At 33.2% G+C, this 23,453-nt stretch overlaps 1 protein-coding gene across 2 annotated transcripts in view; it reads right to left on the bottom strand.

Moving 5' to 3' along the window:
- Window positions 1-4,374: 4,374 nt before the first annotated feature.
- Window positions 4,375-23,453, bottom strand: part of LOC111627565 (unconventional myosin-XIX-like) — a 79,400-nt gene continuing 60,321 nt past the window's right edge. For both annotated transcript variants that reach the window (XM_023371166.1, XM_023371167.1), the window contains exons 15-21: window positions 18,957-19,091; window positions 18,705-18,883; window positions 18,471-18,604; window positions 15,107-15,228; window positions 11,399-11,516; window positions 4,825-5,654; window positions 4,375-4,679 (exon numbers count right to left, since the gene is read on the bottom strand). In XM_023371166.1, the coding sequence (XP_023226934.1) occupies window positions 4,542-4,679; window positions 4,825-5,654; window positions 11,399-11,516; window positions 15,107-15,228; window positions 18,471-18,604; window positions 18,705-18,883; window positions 18,957-19,091 (1,656 nt within the window). In that variant the 3' untranslated portion in view covers window positions 4,375-4,541. The remainder of the gene's footprint in view (window positions 4,680-4,824; window positions 5,655-11,398; window positions 11,517-15,106; window positions 15,229-18,470; window positions 18,605-18,704; window positions 18,884-18,956; window positions 19,092-23,453) is intronic.

The raw sequence follows: 23,453 nt of genomic DNA on the forward strand, positions 1-23,453 counted from the left end.
GGCATACCAGACGAATTTAAATAAAGCAAAAAATACACGTACTCGGTTTGTGTACTCCACAATCATAATTACTTCAACAATTAAATTTGTACATAAATTTTTATATTTAATAAAACTAATTAAATTTTATATTAAATGTTTACAGATTCGATATTTATTAAAGTTGCGCATTTTTTGATGAATTTATAGTTAAAATTTGAAAAACACTGTGACATTAGTTGCAATTTAAAAGTTTGTGTGTGGAGCAATCTACATGAAACATTATTAAAAATAATTTATATTTCATTAATTATTACAGAAAGATATAAACTGCCTAATTATCAGGTAGACTTTTCAAAATAGCAGACTTTTTAAAATACATTGGTAAATAAAACATTAAAGACAACCAAAACATAAATGTAAACAATTAACTTTATTGAAATAATTGTATATATGGTGTTCGTATGCTTTAAAGGCTAAAGTGATAGGGTTATAGCATAATAAATCGCTAGCCAAATATAAGGGCTAAAACTAAAAATAAAATAATAAAACGTGTGATAAATGTACAGTACACACCTGCTACAAAATATTCTTCAATTGTATTAATATACTTTTAAAGAAAATTATAATTAAATATAGCTTTGAAAAGAAACGTACATAAAAATAAGAAAATATTCTTTAATTTTTAAATCAGTCAAATAGCTGCCTACGAGTGACTAATGGATGGAATCAGAGACGGTCCTGGTAGATGCATGCACGCGGGCTGCCAAATCCCAGGGTGCCGATACCGGTCAATGTGAAATGTAGCAAAGTTCTGACCCAATTAGCATTATTGTTTCGAAACATGTTGAATTCCGTTTTGAAAGCATCGGAAAAGTAGAGTAAACATATCGAAACGTTGCAAAGCGTCAAACAGAAACTCTGCTTCGCCGCACGTGTGTGAAGCAGAGTTTCTGTTCNTGACCCAATTAGCATTATTGTTTCGAAACATGTTGAATTCCGTTTTGAAAGCATCGGAAAAGTAGAGTAAACATATCGAAACGTTGCAAAGCGTCAAACAGAAACTCTGCTTCGCCGCACGTGTGTGAAGCAGAGTTTCTGTTCTAAATTCAAAGCAAAAGAAGTTTCTGAATAATACTGTCGCTGTCGCCTTCAATTGCATAAAAGATGACAGGGGAGAAGAAGAAACAAAGGCCCCACCGAGATTTGAACTCGGATCACTGGATTCAGAGTCCAGAGTGCTAAGTTCAGAGTTCAGAGTCACACCATGGGACCTCACACAGATTCGCGTGTCGCATATCACCTTAATGCATTGCAGATTGCCTTATCGACTATCGCGAAAAGATATCGCCGCATCTCTTGTTGCCGATAATGGAAATCTCTCCATCTACACTTTCTCGTTAAAAAGCGTAGCTGTTGCCACAAATCTGTCGGGAAGAGAATGACGGTTGCGGTCGGTGGACGTGGTAAAAAAGAGTTTAAGAAACGTGTTTCGTTTCGTCGTGTGGAAAGCAAACGGATCGTAAGTTGTCGATGGCTGTCCGTGATCGGTGTATAAATAATCGAATCATTAATTCGTTTAAAGAGTACTACTGTGTTTTTATTGGAAGCGGTCACGGCGCTCGCACGACAGATGCACAATACTGACACTTGCATTGCACGATTTCGTGCAATGCAAGTGTCAGTTGGAGAGCGTCGCAATTTCTACAACGAAAGACAGCATGCGATCGAAAATACTTAACGAATTTCAGCCGAATCGTTAAACGACGCCCATCTAGTTAGTTAACGCGAAAAAAGGCGAGGATGTTCCTCCCTGCGCGATATACGACGGAGGACGATAATAGTTCACGAGAAAGCGTCATGTTGCTTTCGAGAATATGTAACGGGAGACTTTCTCAGGTAGCTAAGACCAACAATTGTCGCGTAACTCGCGCAACGTTACTATTAAAGAGTAGTTTTAAAAAGAGGAATTTCTGCTATCTCACATAAGGACGGATACTTCGACACCATTCGAAATTCGTTCTTGTACTTCGATTAAAGTGCATAGAACTACTACAGTAGCGTTTACTGTGGCAAAGTGACAACGAAACGTTAAGCAGTGTTCTCGTGTTTAAACGACTATAACTGGCCAAAACAACTTGTAAAAAGGCCTATACAGACTGTATTTCAACCAATGTTCTACTTGTAAAAAATTTCATCAGAGAATAATGTATTGCGGGGGGGAACCATTTCCACGTTGTACTTCAACCAAAATATGCATTGCAGTGGATACGTTCAAACTAGAATTATAATTACTTCAACAATTAAATTTGTACTTGGAATTTTTACGATTGTATATAAATTTTTATATTTAATAAAACTTACTAATGAAATCTCGTGACAGATGGTATTACATGCAATTTTAACTTTGTACCAATGTATCTCACTCATTAGTGTTTTTTGTCGGGAAAAAATTACGCACCTCGTTGCTGAAATTTTTACATGTTTATGATTTGAAATCTTACAAATCTAACTTGTCGAACATGTGTTGTCGTGGCTAAAACAAGATAAAACGCGTATAAATTAATAATTATCTTTACAAATATTACAGGCGTTGCAAGATGACCATAGGCTGTGCGAGAATCCAATCTCAAAAATTCAATAAATAAATAAATAAATAAAATAAAAAATATAGAATTATATAAAAAAAATTTCAAAATTTATTATCGAAAGATTAACGCTACCGTGTAAAATATTACTCATATAAATTAGCCTGTAAAGCAACTAAAGGCAAAGTTTACTGGCACATCCATGTCAACCAAACAAGTTGGCACGTAGACAGGCAGATTTTTACATGTCAACTCAAATTGATAAACATTTGTACATCACATACCTATTATAAACAGCAAATAAAGTATATCGTATTTACTCAATATAAGTTGTACTTTTTCAGGTTTTAATACGTCATAATAAGAACTCTGTAATGGCACGATTCTTATTATATAACTCGATTGCGACATTTAAATTATTTTATTAAAACGATATTCGTAACAGCAAATATTTAAGAGAAAAACTTTGAAACTTACGATTGAAGCCAAAATGGTTAATAAATAGTCTCTGCACCATCTGTTATGAGATATTATTATTATAAAAGGAAAAAGCACTTAATTTTGATAGAAATGAGTTTTTAAAAAATTCCAATCGGGATCAAGTGTTTCAAATCGAAACGTATGGCAACTGTACATTAAGCATCCCTGCAGCAACCAGTCACCTGATTCAAACAAAAATGGCTGCCTCTATCAAGAGACATGCTGTTTTTTCATTTGTGATCCAAAACGAAGAGGAAAGAAATAAGAACTCCAGCAATATAACAGAGAACCACATTGTTTACCTCGCACTATTTAAAAATAATGAGTTGTTGAACAACAGTTAACGGTGCATTAGATTTGCAGCTTTACATGAAATCATTTGCACTTTGCACAAAACATTGATAAACTGGGATGGTAGAATGGACATGGATCTGATATGGCATGGATTTCTTCAATTCCAACTTTAATATGTAACAATTTATTTTGAAACCATTGTGAAATAATGTCTACTCTACCACTTAAAAACAGCTATTGGAAGATTGAATATTAACATTTATTCTACTCGGATAAGTCATTGTATTAATGAATACCTAGAGAAAATTTCACCTGCTATTTTGGTACTAGTATTTGTATAAGTTATTAGAGAGGTTGAGGCAGACGTTTTAAACGTGTAAACGTGTAGGACGGACATTCGGTGCCGCTTTCCCGTAAGCCTAGAAGTTTGATGATGGTGTTTGGAATGTCGAGTGTGATTCCACCGACTATCCAAACACCATTGTCAAACTTTTAGGCTTATGGGAAAGCGGCGCCGAACGTCCGACCTACACGTTTACACGTTTAAAATGTCTGCCTCAACCTCTCTATTATTCAACTACAAAATACAATAGAGTTTAGTCCATCACTTGCCAGTTTGAAATTCCCAGTAATCTGACATATCACCACAGAGCAGCAAGTGTGAAATTTTTACTATTTGATGTACACGTGTACTGTCAGTCACTAGTTGTTTCTTGCACACATGGTTGGCAAAACAGGCACAATTGTGATTAATATGATAAACTAATCTATGAATCAAGTGCATATTTTACTAAACAGTACATACATACAAAAGCCAGTAATCCAACACCCATCAGTTGGATTCTTGTCAGATTACAGTGACACTATTGTACTGTATATCAGTATTTACTTCACCATGGACCAACTTCGGCTTTACTTACATTCCACTGTCAACATGAGAAATGACTAAAAGAGCACATGAAAAGTTAGATTTTGTGGAGAATGGAAGGGATAATATAAATAACTTCTAATTTAGCATATGAATTTGGCCACTCTAAACTATTCTTTGATACTTTATTTATAAAACAATGTTAACAAATGTAAAAAAAGGATGTAATCTCCTATAGGATATATTACATAATGTACAAATAAATCAACTATTACAATTGAGCTAACTTTATACTAATGACTTTTACATTGGAGTTAGTATAACATAAATTATTAATTTGTTTCTAGTCTGTGGATGATGCAATCTGTTTCGTCTTCGAGGGCATCGGTAAGACTACATTGAATTTCACATAATGGCGGATAATGGGAATACAGAAGAGGTGTTAGACGTGTGTGAAAACGAATCTTTGTCTAAATGATAAAAAAAAAAACATTTTTAAATGTTTCAAATTTAAAAAAAGATATATAAAATTTCTGTTAAAATGAGCTACGTACTAACTATCTTTAAATTCTTTATTTTAATGTTTTATAAATTATAATGTATTTGTAAACTTACTTTTGGCATTCTCCTAACTGAAAGTAATCCATACTTTAGGTACAGATGCTGAATTGCAGTGAACAAAGGAACAGATTTGGACACCACTTCTCTGCCATTTTTGTTGTGAATTTGACTTTCAGAATCGTCTGCTGCTTCCAAATTTATATTATGTGATTCCCTAAATTTGTCTTTATTGAAATTTTTATATTCTACAAATTCTGATTTAGTTTGATAAATTTTTCTGAGTTCACACACTGGCATTGATATAGTTTCATTAAATTCACAGTGTAATTCCTGTTCACCACTTTCATGTTCCTTTTTCTGTTTGAAGTAAGAAGGAAAGAAATTAACCAAATTATTTTTTTGAAATGTTTCTCTACAATTATTCAAATTATTATTTCTTGCATTGAAATCATCTTCAAACACGCATTCCTCTGGAAATGCATTTACTTCATTTTTATTACTTATATATTGGTTTGTTTCACAATTGCCATTAACGTTAATTTGCGATAAACGGTTTAGTTTAAATTCGTTGATAAAATTATCATCATTTGAAACATCAAACACATCAGAATTATGACGGATATTTCTTAATTCAGTTCCTGTTAGTATACCTTTATTTTCACTGAAATCATCACTGAGACAGACTGAATTGTTTCTACTAAAATCTGATATAGAATAGAATTTGTCTCCATCAGACTGAAATGAAGACAGGTCTTTAGAAATTAGTCTTACTGTTGTAAAATTGTCATTTTGCAGAGTCATATATTGTCTGAAAGCTCTCTGTATTTTTATTGCTGCCATTCTCATCTTTATATAATGACTACGATTCTTCCATCTTCTAAATGCTAAAACAAAAAAATATATATATACAAATTAGTTACAAAGTAAAGATTGACTTTTTCTAATTCATTTTTATTTGAAATTTTTATTAATCTCTTAATAAAAATCAAAACAAAAAAAATTCTACTTATGTCCCATAATTACTACTTGCCAAAATTTTACACTTCTGAACTATAATATTAAAATGTATAAATCTGGGGTTATTAATATTTATGTCCCTGATCTCCCATTCCAATTGGTCACTTTTCCTTGTTCTTGCTAATCTTAAAAGTTCTCTACTTTAAAGAGCCTACCTTTTTTAATGAAAAAGTTAATCTATTTGTTTAACTTAAAATAATTAAACAAACCTCTTGATTTTTCAGACTATCTGCTATTAAAATTAACTAAAGACTGAAAATTTATTAAAATCATAGAAATTTTAGTTTAAAACAGATGTCAAACTCATTTAAACAATGGGCCATTAATGTGACTGGTAAGGTTCACACGGGCCAGATCACATTTACAAATTTTCTTAAAATTATAATTTGAAGTGAGAATACAGGAATATAGCTAGGGCAACTAAAACACATTTTGTAGTTCAGTGAATTCAACTCAACAATATGTAATTGCTATCGTATTGCTTTTATTTAAACATTTATTTTAATTAATGTACATATTTATAGAACTAAAATTAATTGTTTTCACCAGAAACTTGCCAGTGCTATCTTCCTCTTAGTTTTCCAATATCTGGATTCAAAGACTGAGAACAATCTTCATTATGGCAGATAGATGTTTATCAGTTAATCTTGATCCGTAAGCCGTCTTATTTAATTTCAGAACATTGTGGCTGGAGGCCACAACAAATCACATCAGGGGCTGCATGTGACCCATGGTCTGCCAATGTGACACCCTTGGTTTAAAACATGTCTGCATCTTTAGTATTAATTCATTTTTTTTGTTATAAAAAACCATTATGATAAACTTAAGTATTACTAATAATAATAAATAGAATTTGAATGGAAATTAAATAGATTCTGAAGTGAAAACTAAAGATTATTCTAAATTATTCTTAAGTGTTCAATTTGTGGGCACAAAAATATGAAAATATACTGAAGAGGGAGAAATTTTCTAAAAAATTTCTAAATTAACAAGTTATACTAAAATTAAAATAATTATGGAAATTGTTCAATTTGATATTCTAAATAAGGGGTGGCCAAAATGTGGCGCATGCGCCAAACTTGGCGCATTGGACGATTACAAGTGGCACTTCAGTCAGTTCTGAGCAACATTGCCAGATTTGGCTTCTTTGCAATTATGAATATTACATAGAAAATTAATTTTTTATAGTCTATCTTGGCAAGTTCATTTGTTACACAATTCATTGCAATCAACTTTACAGATAAAATGAGTGTTCTCCACATAGTAAATTACAGTGCATGCATGTATGTTTATTTTCGATCAGTTTACAGGTGTCTAAATGACAGTGCTAACGTCCCACGACAGTGCTACTGTCCAGACAGTCCAGGAATCGGGTTGGACTGCTAACGTCTTCTCCCGAGTAGTTCCTGCGACACCTGTTGAGCTTTTCTTCCCCCTGTACGATACACAATACATTCGTGTTCATGTACACCACTAATATCGTATAGAACTATTTTATATGGGTAACTACACTACAACCGCATTTTTCATTGCTTGTGCTGTGGCAAAACTGAATTTTCGTCTTATAAATTGAAATACCTAATTAAGGGGTGGCCGAAATTTTTCTCCGCCTCGGGCAACTAATACCCACAGTACACCACTGCACATCTAAACTCCTCTATCAAAAAATTGGCGCATGGTATGCAAAAGGTTGGCCACCCCTGTTCTAAATACTAAATATTTTTACTTTTGCAATAAATTTATGAATTTTCTCTACAAATTTGTTTACTTTTATATCAATCTATCATTTAGAAATAATTATTAATATCCATAAATGATAAACATTTCAGTTTTTCTTAATAGAGAAAGTTTCTTCTTTCAACTTAATAGCTAATAGCAATTGACCAATATAGAAGTTAATTCAATACCAATACTTTTTTATCTAGTCCATATTCAAATCAAGATAACTAAGGTTTTTTTTAATCAGCTAACAACAAATGTGAGGTTGCCAACAAGGGCATCCAAGGTCAGGATAGACAGAGGGATCAATAGGGTCATATGTGGATCTAACTGGTACTGATGGACTTAACAGTTACAAGAAACCATTTACTCAACACGAAAGGAGCTTGCAAGATTTCTGCACTTTGCAAGTTCATAGTTGGTGGTGGTCTCTAGATCTCTTCCTTTCCAAATCCCAAATGAAGAAATGTTTCTGGTTTACAGTGTGAGTTCCTCTGATGTCTCTGGGACAATGCAGTCAACTTCCAATGAGATGATGATGTTGATCCAAGGAAGAGAGACAGACTAAGATAGGCACAAGACACACATGACAAAGGATCTGACATTTGAAATTTTCAAAAGCAGCCATCGTGTCCTTGAAGTCTGGGTTTTTTTATTATTATGTCATGTTCCTGATCTCACATTCCAATTGGTCACTTTTCCCTATTCTTGCTTTCTTCATGGTTGGTCAATCATTGCAAATAAGAAGAGGGCCAGGCGTTCAGGTCTCCGATTCAAGCAAAACTTGGTGAGTACATAGCTCTAAACACACAGTTTCTTGTCCAAATAATAGGACCTACTTTTCAAGAGTTTCTGAAAAACAGACCTCTGAAAATTGAGTGTTTTAGCTTATAAATCTTTGGAAGTTTTGCCTTTTCTTGTAACAATGATACCAAAGTGACTAAAACTAGATATTGGTGCAACAGTATGCAGGTTCAAACCTTTGTAATTTTAGTTCTCTCTCTTTATGTGTAACAATATTATTTTATTATATCATTAGCATTACTATTCCTCACGTTTAAAGCTTATAAAACAAGAGATTAAAAATGTGATGTCATTTCCTGTTTAGCAAAAATGAAGTCTCAGTAGATTTAACTCTTACATCATTAAATAAAATTTTTATTTTTTCATATAAATTTCCAGATATGATGGTATTGTTATTTTTGAAGTGTAACAAAAATGAGTGATAAGAAAATTGTCATAACATTAACAATTTTTAAAAAATGCTGCGACAATGCTACCCTATTTTCGTATCAGACTTGTCTTTTTTGTCCATGGAAGTGCTTTGCGACTATTTTTTGTGTTTCAGTTTTCCCTCAACCCCTTCGCTTTTGTTCATGGTGTCACCTTTCCCCAATTCATCTTATGTTGGCAACCAGATTGGCCAGTAGAGATCACGTGAGGAGGATATCCACTTGGCACGATATAAAAGGTCATGACCCACATGTAGTAAGGACTTTTTTCCTGCTAACAGTCGATCCCCCTTATAACACAGGTTCCTATAGTTCGGATTCCTATATCATGGCAAAAAAATTGCAACAGTATTCGTACAAACATGCTAAAAAAACTCCTATAATTCGGTAAAACGTTATCGCCGACTCGTGTCACAACAGGATTGCACAAACCATTGAGTTTAAACAAGCAGCAGACCTACCAAAAACCATTTATTATTTAACATCCATAAAAATTATATTTATATTAATGATGTCTCTAAAGTTCAGTGAATTTTACGCAAAAAAAATAATTTATCAGGAAGCACACGAGCGCCATTCGATGACAATCTCCACGACGAAAACAAGCTCAAGCAATGGCGTAGTCAAACGGTGCACATCGGTAAGTAATCCTACAATTTTTTGTTTATAGCATAGTTTATATGGATTATTCCCAAAAAATTATATGTATTTTGGAAATGTTGAGTCGAATTTGTCTAGAATCGGTTAATTTTACAATTTATTCAAACAGCCATAGTCCGTAAACTGCACACGTGCTGGGCTGTGATTGGCTGGACTCCCAGAAGCTGGATTCATAAAAACAGGAACATATCTACTGTGTTATAGGGGGGTCGATTGTATTCTCGATCGTGTTCTGGCCACATGTGAATATACAAGATTGAAGCGGCGAGTGTGAGAGGCCTGAGGATGGAGATAAGGCAAGAGAGAGCAATCCATATGTATCCAACTAAGGACAGTGTAACATTGAGAAACAATGTATTCAAGAGGGCAGGGTGCCCCAATTGTTTTGTATGCATTTTTTGTGAGCGATTCGATAGCTTATTCGGCGATTTTGCCTGCGTCTATTTTTCAAGAGTGCTCTTTTGTAACGCTTTTAATACAAGGCCAAGGGGAAGCAGAGTTACACCTTCACGAGGTCCTGCCTGTTAGTAGCCCTTAAGGGCGAAGCCAAGTAACTTCTGCGCACTTTTACATTTTATAAACAGTCCTTTTAAGGACTATGGCCAAGAGGCCACACGTCGCTGAGTCGGACGACGAGGTGTTGTCCCAAGGCGAAATGGATGTCTCGACAGAAGAGGAAAGAATAAAACTCGTGGAAAGTATCCGTGAGGAGGTGAAAACCTATATGATAGATAATAATAAGTGTCGATTAGGAACAGGAGAGCATGTTGCTTTTGTCTACGACCAAATAAACAGGATTATTGCTCTACTAAAGCAGAAACCTATGGACTCGCTGCAAGTGGCAGTGGACGCCTTAAGGGAAAAAATAGATAGAGTTATAGAAGTCAAGAGTAACACAGGACCAACTTATGCCCAGATTATGGCTTGAAAAGATACAAAACCAAGGAAAGAGGTTCTTTTGGTTGAACCCGAAGCAGACGGCAAAGTGGTGGAAGATTCATCCGAACAGATTAGTTTTTCTCTTCCAATATTTGTATGCGGTAGAAAAAGTGTCATGAGTAAATTAGTTCGTAATTTTTTGTTTGTTATGTGCCTTTATTGTCCCTTTTTATCATTTGTCAGGAGCCCCCAAAAGTTGAGGAGGAAAAAGAGGGAAGTGTGTAAACATGTGTAGCATTTTATTGTACTACTTGGATATTGTAAAATTTGTCAATTTTGTGATAGTTTGTGTTCTACATATATATCGTAATCATGCCAAACAGGAATTAATTAAAAGCCAGTATATCTGTTAAGTTGACTTGTCCATTGTTTTTGTCTAGCCCTGCAGATCTAGTTCTACGGGGGGGCACTCTACACCATCCACAGTAACATTTGAAGCTTATTCACTAGTGTTGACATAGTATGTAACCATGAGCAAAAATATCTGAAAGTAATCTAGCAATGCTGGTTGTAACAGCTATCGCCATTATAACTTATAAGTCTTTGGAAGCTTCACTTTTTATTGTATGTTAAACACTCAATTTTCAGAGGCCATTTTTCAGAAACATTTGAGAAATGGGTCCTATTATTTGGACAAGGAGCTGTTTGCGTTTAGGGCTATGTGCTCAGCAAGTTTTATTTGAATTGGAGACCCGAACATCTGGCCTTCTCCTTGTAAGTGTAATGAGATTTCAACTCAGATTATAAGAGAGGTGAAAATCAACATTTAATTCAATCCCAACTGGGAATAGTCGATCTGAGGACTAACTTTCTTCCATTTATACGTTCTTATCATATCTTTCATACTAAAAAATTCTCTCTCTCTCCTCTTTTGCTGTTCAAAAAAATACTTTATCATTAACTTTAATGAAGAGTTCAGACCTATCCAGAACCTCACATAAAAGTAAAGATATTAAAATTCTTATTTGCTTAAAATGACATCAGATTTTCCTTAATTTTTTTAAAACAGTCTCATTACAATAAATTATTATATATATTTTGAAATAATACATTAGTATTACCTGTCTGAATGATAATTGCAGCATTATTTCTTCTTTTTTGGTAATTTTTCCATATGAATTGGATTATTGAAGCAGATTCAGAATGTTTTTCCAACAAACTTCTTTCCAGTTCATGAAACTAATATATTAATTATAAGTGTATTAATATTTCGTTATAAATTTTTACTGAATACTAAAAAAATTTCATATTCTTTATCATTATAAATAAATTATTTATAAAGAACATTTTTATAATAAAAGTTACTTGTAATTAATAGTAAAATCATTTTACGTATTTTAAGACTGCTAAGAAAATTATATACTTATGAATACAGTAGAGCATCGTTTATCCGAATCAATTGGGGACTGGGGTTGTTCGGATAACTTATTTTTCAGATAACCGATTATGTGCAAAAAAATATATTAACTTATCCCATGTTGAAATTTTTCTCCATTGTGTGTTGCTTTGCATTGAATTTTCGTCAATGTTAAGCCTAACGTAAACTTTTTAAAAATAATAATCGTGGCTATTGTATCATTAAAAATTATTTCTTTATTTCTTACAAACAAAATATATTGAAAAATATAAAAACAAAAAAAAAACTTTAGAAGTTGATCTAGTATCAAAAACGTTCAATTCACCACCACACACAGTCCTCAGAAAAACACCAAACAAAAGTGCCAGCGCTGCCAGCTAAAACACACACACCAACAAAAAAAATATTGGAGTAACCCAAGATATAGCCAAAGATTGCAGCGCCACAGCACTAGAGAAAATTTAAATTTGCCAACTGGAATTCTTTCAGATAAACAACGCTCTACTGTACTTATTTATTGAATACATATTAAGGAACCAATAAAAAAAAAAAGACTTAATAAATATCTAATTCATTTTCATTCCAATTTTTTATTAGCACTTTAATAGTTTTATATACACTTTATAATGAAAAACAGTTATAATCTGAGTCATAATGTGTCCACACCATCTGAGTCATCCTTCATGCAATTTTGCCACAACCTCAGGTTATAGACAGACATCCTCATTTGTGGCATGGTCAAAATGTGTTAGCTCAAGGAACCATTGGAGCATTATCCACATTTCCACTGCATGTAAGATTTGCTCTTGTTTCGCAGCAGTCCAATCCATAGAGTGACCAGGTGCACCACTGTTCTATATATACACTTTTGACTAGAGACAGTAGCATTTGATGATCACACAGAATCCCAGTAACATGGGTCCATTTTATCCAGGAAGCATTGATCCAAGCCCTGGCATCTGAGATGTTGTCCCCATCACTGCAAATGGGGGAACTAAGGTACCCGAAGCACTCCACTTTCAGGTTTTCTCCACAGACGGTTCCAAGGGTCCAGGGCCTATATTCCATGTATTCTTTCTTGATGTTCAGTCAGAGCCTGAACTCACAAAGCCAATTGTTCAATTCCTCCATTTGTACAATACTTAGAGTTCATGATGCTGAATATTTGTCAGAAGGACATCAGTGTAGGGCAGTGTCCAAGGATAAGGTGTCTGGACATTAGTCTTCACATTGTCCATACATAAGATGAACAAAAGTGGTGAAAGGGCTGAGCCTTGATGTACTTAAACACAAAAGGAGGTGAGGTTCCCACTGCACAGCGAACCACACTGGTGACATTGTGATAAAGCAGTTGGATCCATTGAACATAGGCCTCCGGGACAATACAAGATCTTACAGTATGCCAGATGAGTTTGTGTGGGACATGGAGAAAGGACTTTTCCAGATCAAGGAATGCCATATGAATATGATGTTATGATGTTTATGATGTTTCTCCAAAAGTAGCTGGGCATCATGTATGGCATCTATTGTTCCAGTTCCTTTAACAAACACACATTGATTCAGAGAGATGGTGACAATTCTTTGCAACCAAGTCAATAATTTTTTCAAATATTTTCATAGCATGACATGGGAGCCAGATTGGTTAGTAGTTCATGCATTCAATTACATCTCCCTTATCCTACCAGATCAGCACTGTGGTACTGGTTGTCCAAGCAGGTAGTGTGCAACCCCTTCATTAATGATCTGATTGAAGAGGTCAGTGAAGATTTTGATACCCTGAGTACCTTCCACTGGGATATCATTAGGGCCAGTTGCCTTCTCATTTTTCATCTTCCTTACCTCCTCCTCAATCTCCTAAATGGTGATTGAGGACACTGGTCCAGAGACTAGGTCAGCATCTGAATTGGAGGGTGGGTAAATTCTTCATTATTGACTTTGAAATAGTCATTCCAGCGACAAAGGATAGCATGAGGATCTCACAGGAGTTGTTGGTGTTCATCTTTCATATGCTTGACCTGGACAATGTCATTGGTGGTTTGATGATGTGCATTGGCCAGACAATAAATTTTCTTTTCCCCTACAGGCATGTCCAATTCTTTGTACAAATATAGTCATAGTATGCAGCTTTAGTTGCTGCTACTGTGTACTTGGCTGCTGATTTTAGAACCTTGTAGTGTTTAAGATCATCTTTGTCTAGAACCACTGTTTCAATTCTCTCTTTCTCCTTTACAGCTGTTTGTATTTCCTCGTTCCACCATCAAATTTGCTTGTCAATGGCTCATCTCCTTGGCTTGGTCTTCCCAAGAATGGTAGTTGCCACAGTGTGGACCTGCCAACCAAATCGTCCCAAATGGCTGATACTGGTTGATCATTTCCATGTACATAGGAGTAAGGGCATCTATGAGCTGGGTTTTGCAATATAGTAAACACCATCATTTTATTTATTCTGCTCCAATGAATTGGGACTGCTTTGGTCCCAAATGTCCAGTTTGAAGTTTATGATGAGAGGCTGACACAGATACTTTTCTCATTCTCAGAGAGATGTGGCTCAGAGTGGTTTGGCAACTGCTGGATAGGAGAAAACAGCCCCATTCCTTAGTCACTAATGTTCCTCAGACTTGACCTAAATGCATATCTAGCAACACTGTAATGTTAGAAAACTAGAGAGATGCATATGATAGGCCCATAACTGACACAACAAATGCTACATACCATCCATAACACAACTCAACTGTAAACATCTTTATATTGCCACTTAAGGTGGTTGTTTTGAACATGTTCTCTAATGAAATAAAATTAACTTTTTCATATCAATTTCTGGAATAGTGTCTTTTCCTTAACAATCATTATTTATATATGTTATGTTAAATCATCTTAAACTAATTTTCTTCAATTATTTTAGTGCTGAAATAAGCATATATCACATCCATATACTTTTTTAATGCTGGAAAGCTCTCTTGCTCCTGGGTAAGCACTTAAGTAGACACCCTGTATCCTAGTTTGATTACATTTATCATTAAACAGGTAAGAGTTTAAAATTAATATTAAATTATTGTTAACATTAAAATAAATTACTTTAACATCAAAAATTAAACAATTTAACATTTTTGTTTCTTTTTAAATATTTACTTAATAAATAAATAAATACACTATTAACATAGCCTTAAAACAAAAATTATAGAATTTCTAATACTTTTTCTTCATTAATTTAGCAGTTTATGATTTCTCTATGCAGAAAAATAAAAAAGCAATTAAATATTATAAGTTTTTTAAGTTTTGACATAATTACTAAATAGTAAGTTTTAAAGAAAAGGGAATATTCCTAATTTTTCCAATTTAGTTTAAAATTATCTTTGAATTTTTAATTAGAAAAAAAAACTTCTAATGAATGCAATTTTCTATCAATTTTTACCACTTCTGATGACAAGAATATTTTCAACCTGCCAAACTGACAGTCTTGATGAGATAATGTTTTCTTCAAAGAATCAGAAATCATTTGGCGACATGTTGTCTGTAATACAGGTAGCATTCCACCTAAATTTTATAAAATTACTTATTAACTTTTTATAATAAATGTAAATAAATGTTTAATTTATTCAAAAAATCATTTCTTTGATTCAAGAACACCATGATTTTGAAAGAAAATTTCAAGTTATATAAAGAGTAAATTTTAAGATAACAAAATTTAATAAAATTAAGTATAAAGGTATAAATGCCATTTCCATGCTCTTCTGCATAGAAAATAGTTTTGCTTCCTTAGCAGCATTGTAACAACCTCTAAAATTCCTTTCAAGATGACAAATAGTTTAGTTTAAACACACAGAAAAACACATTTGAACTGATATGACTGATTAACAGTATAGACAACAATGTTAGTTATTGATACAAACCACTCCACACAGTCTACTCACAACAATTATTGATTGTTGTTTAAGACTAAAAAGGATGCCATGAATTGTAATATGCATCTCTATTTTGGATGAGTAAGGGTAAAATATATGCATCTTAGAATCAACCAAAAAAAAAAAAGTCCAGCATGACCTCTACAAATATTCTATACATGACAATTTAATAGAACAAGATGTTCTGTCTGTCTCAAATAGATAAGAGAATAGTCAATGCACCAGGCACTAGAAGAGATTTATAAGTTAAAAAAGTATTTGAATTATGAGTGCAATAAGATTGAAATTTTTATATATTATGACTAGATGGATTAAAGGTTCCAGTTTTCATTTTCATCAGATTATTCACTAATATAAAAAGTATTAATATTAAATGAGAGAAGCAAATACAGCATAAACAAATATGTAATTTATCAAAAAAATTTATTGTTTTTACCCATTAAATATAAAAGTGACTAAGACAATAAACAAGCAGAAAACAAAGATAAAATAGAACTATTTTTAATTAATAAAATTATAATTATTGACAAATGGATGTATGATATAGAGATAAAGTTCACAGAACTGCACAATGGCATTATAATGAACAACACTATACCCGGGCAAACAGATGTGAATGAAACATTGCTTCATTATACAAGCTTGCATTCACTTACAGTATATCATATTTGCTCTCTTTTAATATTAGTTATTTTACATTGGTGAATAACCTAATCAATACTTTAAATTTTACATGCAGTGTGTAGCGTCTGTGTAATCCAAAACGAGTTGGTAGACGAACGGACAGCAATTGGTTAGAAAACGTAAGTTTTATTTAAAAAATTCTTAATTCATATGCATTTCGGGTTGGCTTATATTCCCAACCCCTCTTTAGTGCTGTTAAGATTACACAAAAAAAATTTAAGGTTAGTTTTACGACATTGGCTAGTAGGAACATAACTAAAAACGCGAGGTGTTGATAACATAAAAATGCTTACATGACATATAATGGTACAGCATAGATGTATTTTACAAAATTTTAATTACATAGTAGTATGGTATAGCCTATGATATGAAAAAAGTGGTATAAGGGGGAGGCTGTTTAACATATGAAGAACTGTATAACATAGAATATTAATTTAAAAAATATATCAATACACACTTACATTTTAGTTAGAATGTAATATTTCCGATACAAAAGGAACATAGTACAAAAAAATTAACAACTAGTGTTATCTGTTGTTCGCCTAGTAACAGAATACGACAAGTAATGTTATATAAAGTTACCCACATTCCATACACGGGGGTTGTGGTTTAAACAATCTTTAACGCGTGGAGGCATTCTCTATGAGTTTGTACCATTGGGGGTCTATGGACATGCCTTCTGAAACATTAATTAAGTTATCTTTAGGATGTTTCTTGATTTCTATGTGTTCTTTAAATTTTCTTTTATATGGGTCTTTTTCTACATGTAACACTTTTGTATTACATGTATTGTTTTTATTTGTATTGTTTTTATTAATTTGGCAATTATAGTCTATTGTGTGGTAGTACCAGGGGGAAGTGTTATGTTTTAGGCGGATGGCTGCCATATGTTCTTTAATTCTGGTTTCTAGTGACCGGCCTGTTTCACCAATATAAGTTTTCGGATTTTGACAGTTTTTCATATCATAGGCTATACCATACTACTATGTAATTAAAATTTTGTAAAATACATCTATGCTGTACCATTATATGTCATGTAAGCATTTTTATGTTATCAACACCTTGCGTTTTTAGTTTTTAGCCAATGTCGTAAAACTAACCTTAAATTTTTTTGTGTAATCTTAACAGCACTAAAGAGGGGTTGGGAATATAAGCCAACCCGAAATGCATATGAATTAAGAATTTTTTAAATAAAACGTACGTTTTCTAACCAATTGTTGTCTGTTCGCCTACCAACTCGTTTTGGATTACACAGACGCTACACACTGCATTTGATGATACAGCAACCACGTCCTCTACATTTAAATTTTACCTTTACAATCTGATAAAATAATATATTAATTTTTTTCTAAAAATCATTGGAAAAATGTTCTAAAATATTCAACATGGGTATATAAGTAGAGTAACTAAAGGGCATTTCATCACATATTTCATAGGAAATACACATCAGCAATGTGACAATATGAAACTTATACACATGCAAATATAAGCAGAATTTATCAAGATGTTTCATCAGACATATCTTTAATTATCAAATCAAACCATATTAACTATATCACTATTAGAAGAAATCAAATTACAAAGAAAAAGTATGTCATAGCAGATTTTCTTGACATTGAGCAAGATAAATCACTGATATTTTAAATGGAAATGGAAAAAAATATTTTAGAAACTTTTCTAGTTTAATTTTATTTAAACAGTACAATTACATGGTTTCATGTCCAAATTGTACAAGGCTGTGTTCTATTTTAACATAAAAAATATCAGGTAAAATATGGCTATCTTTAATGTATTTTTATAATAAATCTTTTCATTTCTATCAATAACAGTTTATATGCTTCAGTATCAATATAATGAAAATTTTACATTAATTGTAACTGTTTAGCTAAAAATTTGAACACATTTTCAAAACAGCATAAATTGAAAGTAATTACACATAAAATAACAAAGTAATCTTCTTGAAGTTTATTTTAACACATAAACTTAGATTAAAAACAAAGAAACCTTAATTTTCAATTTTGACAATTAAGTCAATTATATTTGGTTGATAAGTTACATTTTAAATCTGGTTGCAAAACTATTTCATTGTATTTAATTATTGATTTTTGTATATAAATTAATACCCAAAATAAAAATCACAACTAAAATATAAAATTTTAATTATAAAATAATTTTAAAATTTAAACCAACCATTTTGTCTTTTTAATGGTAATTTATTGGACTCTTCATTATTCTGGCAAATGTACTTTGAAAGTCTTTTTAAATACTTAACGCTTTTTCCAAATAAAGGATGATAATGAGTTATAAAAGTGTCATATCTGATTCTGAAATAAAATTTAAGAACAAGAAAATTATATATTCAATCTTTGAAGATATAGTTGATAAAGTTTCTTCTTCCCTACAAATCTTTATAAATGAATTTACCTTACAGGTAATCCCCTTTGAAATATAGCTATTGATTCCAAAATTCCACAAGCTCTTAATTGCATTAATAAATATTGGGAATTCAAATATCCAGGTTGATAACCAGAATTAGGTACTAAGCATCTGATATAGTGTCCGTCACATAAATTCAATTTCTTTACTAAATCATCTAGAGAAGCCTAAGGAAAAAAAATTCAATTAAAAATTAATATGTACAGTAGTTTAATAATTGTTCTAATCCAATACATTTACCTTGAATTTTGATAAAACTGTTTGTTTACGAGTTTTTTTATCTTGAACACAGTTATTTATTATGGGGTTCAGTAGTTTGACAAATGCTTTTGAACTTCCAGCTAATAAAGATTTAAATTCCTCTGGAATATTATCCTAAAATAAAAAAATTTTTTTAATAAATTAAATTGTTTGCAAATACCAAATGATGCAACACAGTTAAAATTTGTAAATTCTTAAGAATTTAAATTACATTTGAATTTGATTAATTCAAACTATTGGATAATTTGAATCTGTTGTTATTCCCTTGAAATTAATATTTATTTAAATTATAGTTAGAAATACAATTCAAATACAGTGGGTGATCGGTTAACAAACAGATCGCATAACAAACAATCGGATAACAAACACTTTTGCGAAAGATTTTTACGTTCGGACAACGAACACATGATCGGATAATGAACACCCCACAGAACAAACACAAGAAGAAGCGACGTAAATTAATGAATACCGATTGGTCTTCCCTTGTCTTCGGGCAACAATTCGAAACTTTTCCGAGTGTGGGAGACGTCGACATCGACTCTCAAGCCGGTATATACCGATCGGATAGTATTCCTCCGAACTTTGAAACTCTCCCTTGTAATTCCAGCCTTTTATTTTTCTTATTTTTAACAATTCTTTTATGTATTCGCGAGACTGTCGGGTAGGCACTCGTTAAGTTTTGCGTCTGTTTTTCTTTTCGAAAGGTGAGAGTATAATAGCAAAGGTAGAGAGTGGGCAGAAGATGCCTAATGTTGCTGGGCAGTATGGCGTAAACAGGTCTACAGTAGGCTGAAGTTCAATCTTATTTAAGAAACATACTGTATAATCAAGAAGACTCAAGCAGCTAAAGGAGTAACAAAAATCACATCTGAGAAATAAAGAATATCGAACAGTTCATAATGGAACACGAAATGGATCTGACGACAGAAGAACGCCAAGAACTCTTGAATGAAGAACACCAAGAAACTCGGCGAGATATGTTTTCTTCTGAAAAAGAGGATTAATGCCGATATCTTATATTAAAGATCCTTTGAAGAAGTGGGAGGATGTCAGAACAACGGTCTTAGAATGGCATCCAAACCAGGTTAAGGCTTGGGGATTTCTGCAATTGCAATGCTATTAATTACTTACGAAAAATCCTGAAGAAGAGAGAAAAGCAATCGACATTAGACAGATTCTTTAACCCTTTCAAACAGAAAAAAAACACAACTAATAAAAACGCAAGACTATGTATGTATGTATTTTTATTATCATCAATACATATAAATAAAGGTAGTAAGAAAGTATATATTTTTTTATTTTGGGGGTCTCCAGAACCAATTAATCAAATTCCCATAGAAACCTATGGTAAATCAATAATCGGTTAACGAACAATTCGGGTAGCGAACAAAGTCTTGGAACGGATTATGTTCATTAACAAATCACCCACTGTAATTTATAATTTGAATAGTTTTTAGTTTGACAGTATATTTCATATTTTAAAAAGAAACTCAAATAGTGTCAGCAGCAGCATGAAATAAATTGATTTATACAATAAATACATTTTGAAAATTCCTTTAAATGTTGTCATCTGTAAACTGAATGCAAGCAAAATTGTTTCAGTTTTACTAAAAATTGAGCCTAAATAGAGTTGTCTATGATGTTTTTATGTCCCCTGAGCATAGGAAATTTACAAAAATTTCTCTGGTTTAAAAAATTGAAGCAATTACAGTGGAAAAGAAAGAAGACAATAGTGCTAAAGAGACAAGCCAAATAATAAAATATTAGCCTATCACTCTGGGAACCAAAGATTAAATTTAGGCAGTCAAAAAACTGATGAATTTTTAGGGATGGCCTGTCCCAGCTATGTTGAGCCCCATTCTTCATCTGGCCACCCTAATTGTGGGCCTGGCTGAACCATGATAAAAAAAATGCTCTTAGTACCTACTAGGGTTTCTTTCCTGGGATCCCGTTTTCCCGCGATTCTCGCCGTTTATTCAATACGAGAAAAATTCCAGGAAATTTTATTTTTCCGGGAAATCTCGCATTTCAATAATAATTTACCATGTCAGGTTTTCTTTCTTTTATTTATTATACGAAAAGTTGCATCTTGAAGACTCACCTGAGAGAGAAATTTTGAGGTTTCTTGCTGCATATTATTACCTATGTTTTACAAGTCTCTACTTGTTAGTTCATGTAATATCTATGTATTGTGTTTGCGCATCATTGAACAGTGGAGACTTGCTGAAAGTAAATATCACTCATTGCACTTTAGTTTATTTTTTATTTCATCTTTAGAAATGAAATAGTATTTTTTTCGTAATTATTAAAACACCCAATGAAACGCTTTATTTTACTTTCATCTTATAATGTAGGAGAACCTAAATTAATTGAGCCTAACGTGTCCGTATGGGTGAGATTGGCCCTACACTTTTAGTTACTTACTAGAAAATAAATTAAATTATTCAAATTTATGATATTCCTGTATGATCTTTTTTATTCATATAAAATTCTATTTTACTATCTCATCTCGGAATTTCCCAGGATCCCGGGAAAAGAAATTATTTTTACCGTAATCCCGCTAGAGGCAAATTTCCCGGGAAATGAGAAACCCTAGTACCTACAGAGCAGAAATAGTAATAATTAATGACAAAGAATGTAGAATACTGCCAAATACTGGAAACTTACAGAAAACTAGTTTAATTTTCAAAAATGGACAATACAAATTTTTGAATTCCCATCTGGTGTTTAATCTTTCAGCAGTGGGATAGTCAGGTATGGTGCTACCCCAAAGTAGTGGAGAATTAATGTGGGAAATTTTTAAAGTATTTTTCCACATGTTTTTACTCATTACCATTTCGGAAAAAGATCTTGTAAACAGTTATGTCTAGTAAAGAAAAGTCTTTTTTTATTGTTACATAATTCATTTTTTATGTGAATTTTTTTTTGCGGTAGTTTCTGGCGATACCCCCAAAAGAATTTAACAGATATATCCGTCCCTCACCACTGCCACACAATCGCCCTGGACAGATATATCTGTCCCTCACTGTTGAGTGGTTTACAGAACTTCAAAATTAATATTGTACAGGTAAACTTGGGGCGGTCTATCGTGGCCAGTTCTCAACTTCGTAATGAACTGCTCAATTTTGACATTGCATTAATACAGGAGCCTTATTGACGCAACAATAGGGTTGCATGCTTCAGTACCAGAGACATCATCATTCAAAGTCAAGATGGGCAATCATGGGCCGCAGACATCATTGTCAATCCAGACTTAGCAAATCATCAAACATCCGAAATTCTGTACAACCACCTGTGTCTGTATTGAGGTCTGTTTCCCCAGCCGAAGGATCGTCATTTTCAATGTATATTGCTCTAGGAAAAGTGACATTTTAGATACTCTCCGGAATTTAGACACTGCCATGGTTCATTTTCAAGGCAACAGCTTTTTAATTACTGGCGATTTCAATGCCCATTCATCTATGTGGGGAGGCTATAGTGAAGATGACAGAGGTATTGCACTTGAAGACTTTATTGCCGCTCATAATCTTCTTGTCATTAATAACCCGGATTCCTCACCTACATTTTCAACCGTGAACGGGGATTCTTGGATTGATTTGACAATTTGTTCGGATGACCTTTGTTCCATGATACAGGGTTGGAAGGTAGGTACCTTTGACTGTCTTACGGAGCATGAATGCTTGACCTACAGTATAGGCCACTGCAATCAGTACAGTGGAGAAGCCTCACATAAGAAGTGTTTTAATACTAAATCTGCAGACTGGGGCAAATTCTGCGAAATGATTAATCAGATTGACATGCCTTTACACAGAAATGACTCATATATACAGGCTAAGACTTACATTGAAACTACCATTTGCAATATCTCTGCAGCCTGTGATAAAGCTATTCCAAAAAAGAGGAACAAAGGGCGAGCCACACCATGGTGGAACCATAATCTCGCTCAGATGCGTCAAACTAACAACAGACTTCGCAGGATCTATCAACGCTGCCATGACCAGCGAAGAGATGAATTGAGGATGTGCTATCTCACTCATCAAACTGCCTATAAAGAAGCCATCAAAAAGGCTAAACTGGAATCATGGAGAAACTTTTGCTCTGGAGCTGGAGGGAATCCATGGGGATTTATTTATAAACTTTGTGCAAATAAAATTAAGTATCGTAATGTTCTTTGTAGTGATCCTGACAATCCCGGTAATTTGGAGACCACCATATCCAGTCTCCTGGATTACTTCTGCCCCACAGACTCACTATCTGAGGACACCCCTGAGCAAAACGCAGTAAGGAATCGTAGGAACGACGCACTACTTTCGGAAGACGATCCCCCATTTACCTTCTCTGAGGTGAATGATGCTATTCACCGCCTTCCGAAAAAGAAAGCAACTGGGATGGATGGAATAGACAGGGAAATCATCCTTCAAATCTGGAGGACTCGTCCAATGCTGTTATTAAACGTCCTGAACTCTTGTTTGAAAT

The sequence above is a fragment of the Centruroides sculpturatus genome, unplaced genomic scaffold, assembly GCF_000671375.1.
Source record: "Centruroides sculpturatus isolate CEXI.00-Female unplaced genomic scaffold, Cexi_2.0 scaffold363, whole genome shotgun sequence".
In the NCBI taxonomy this organism is placed as follows: Eukaryota; Metazoa; Arthropoda; class Arachnida; order Scorpiones; family Buthidae; genus Centruroides; species Centruroides sculpturatus.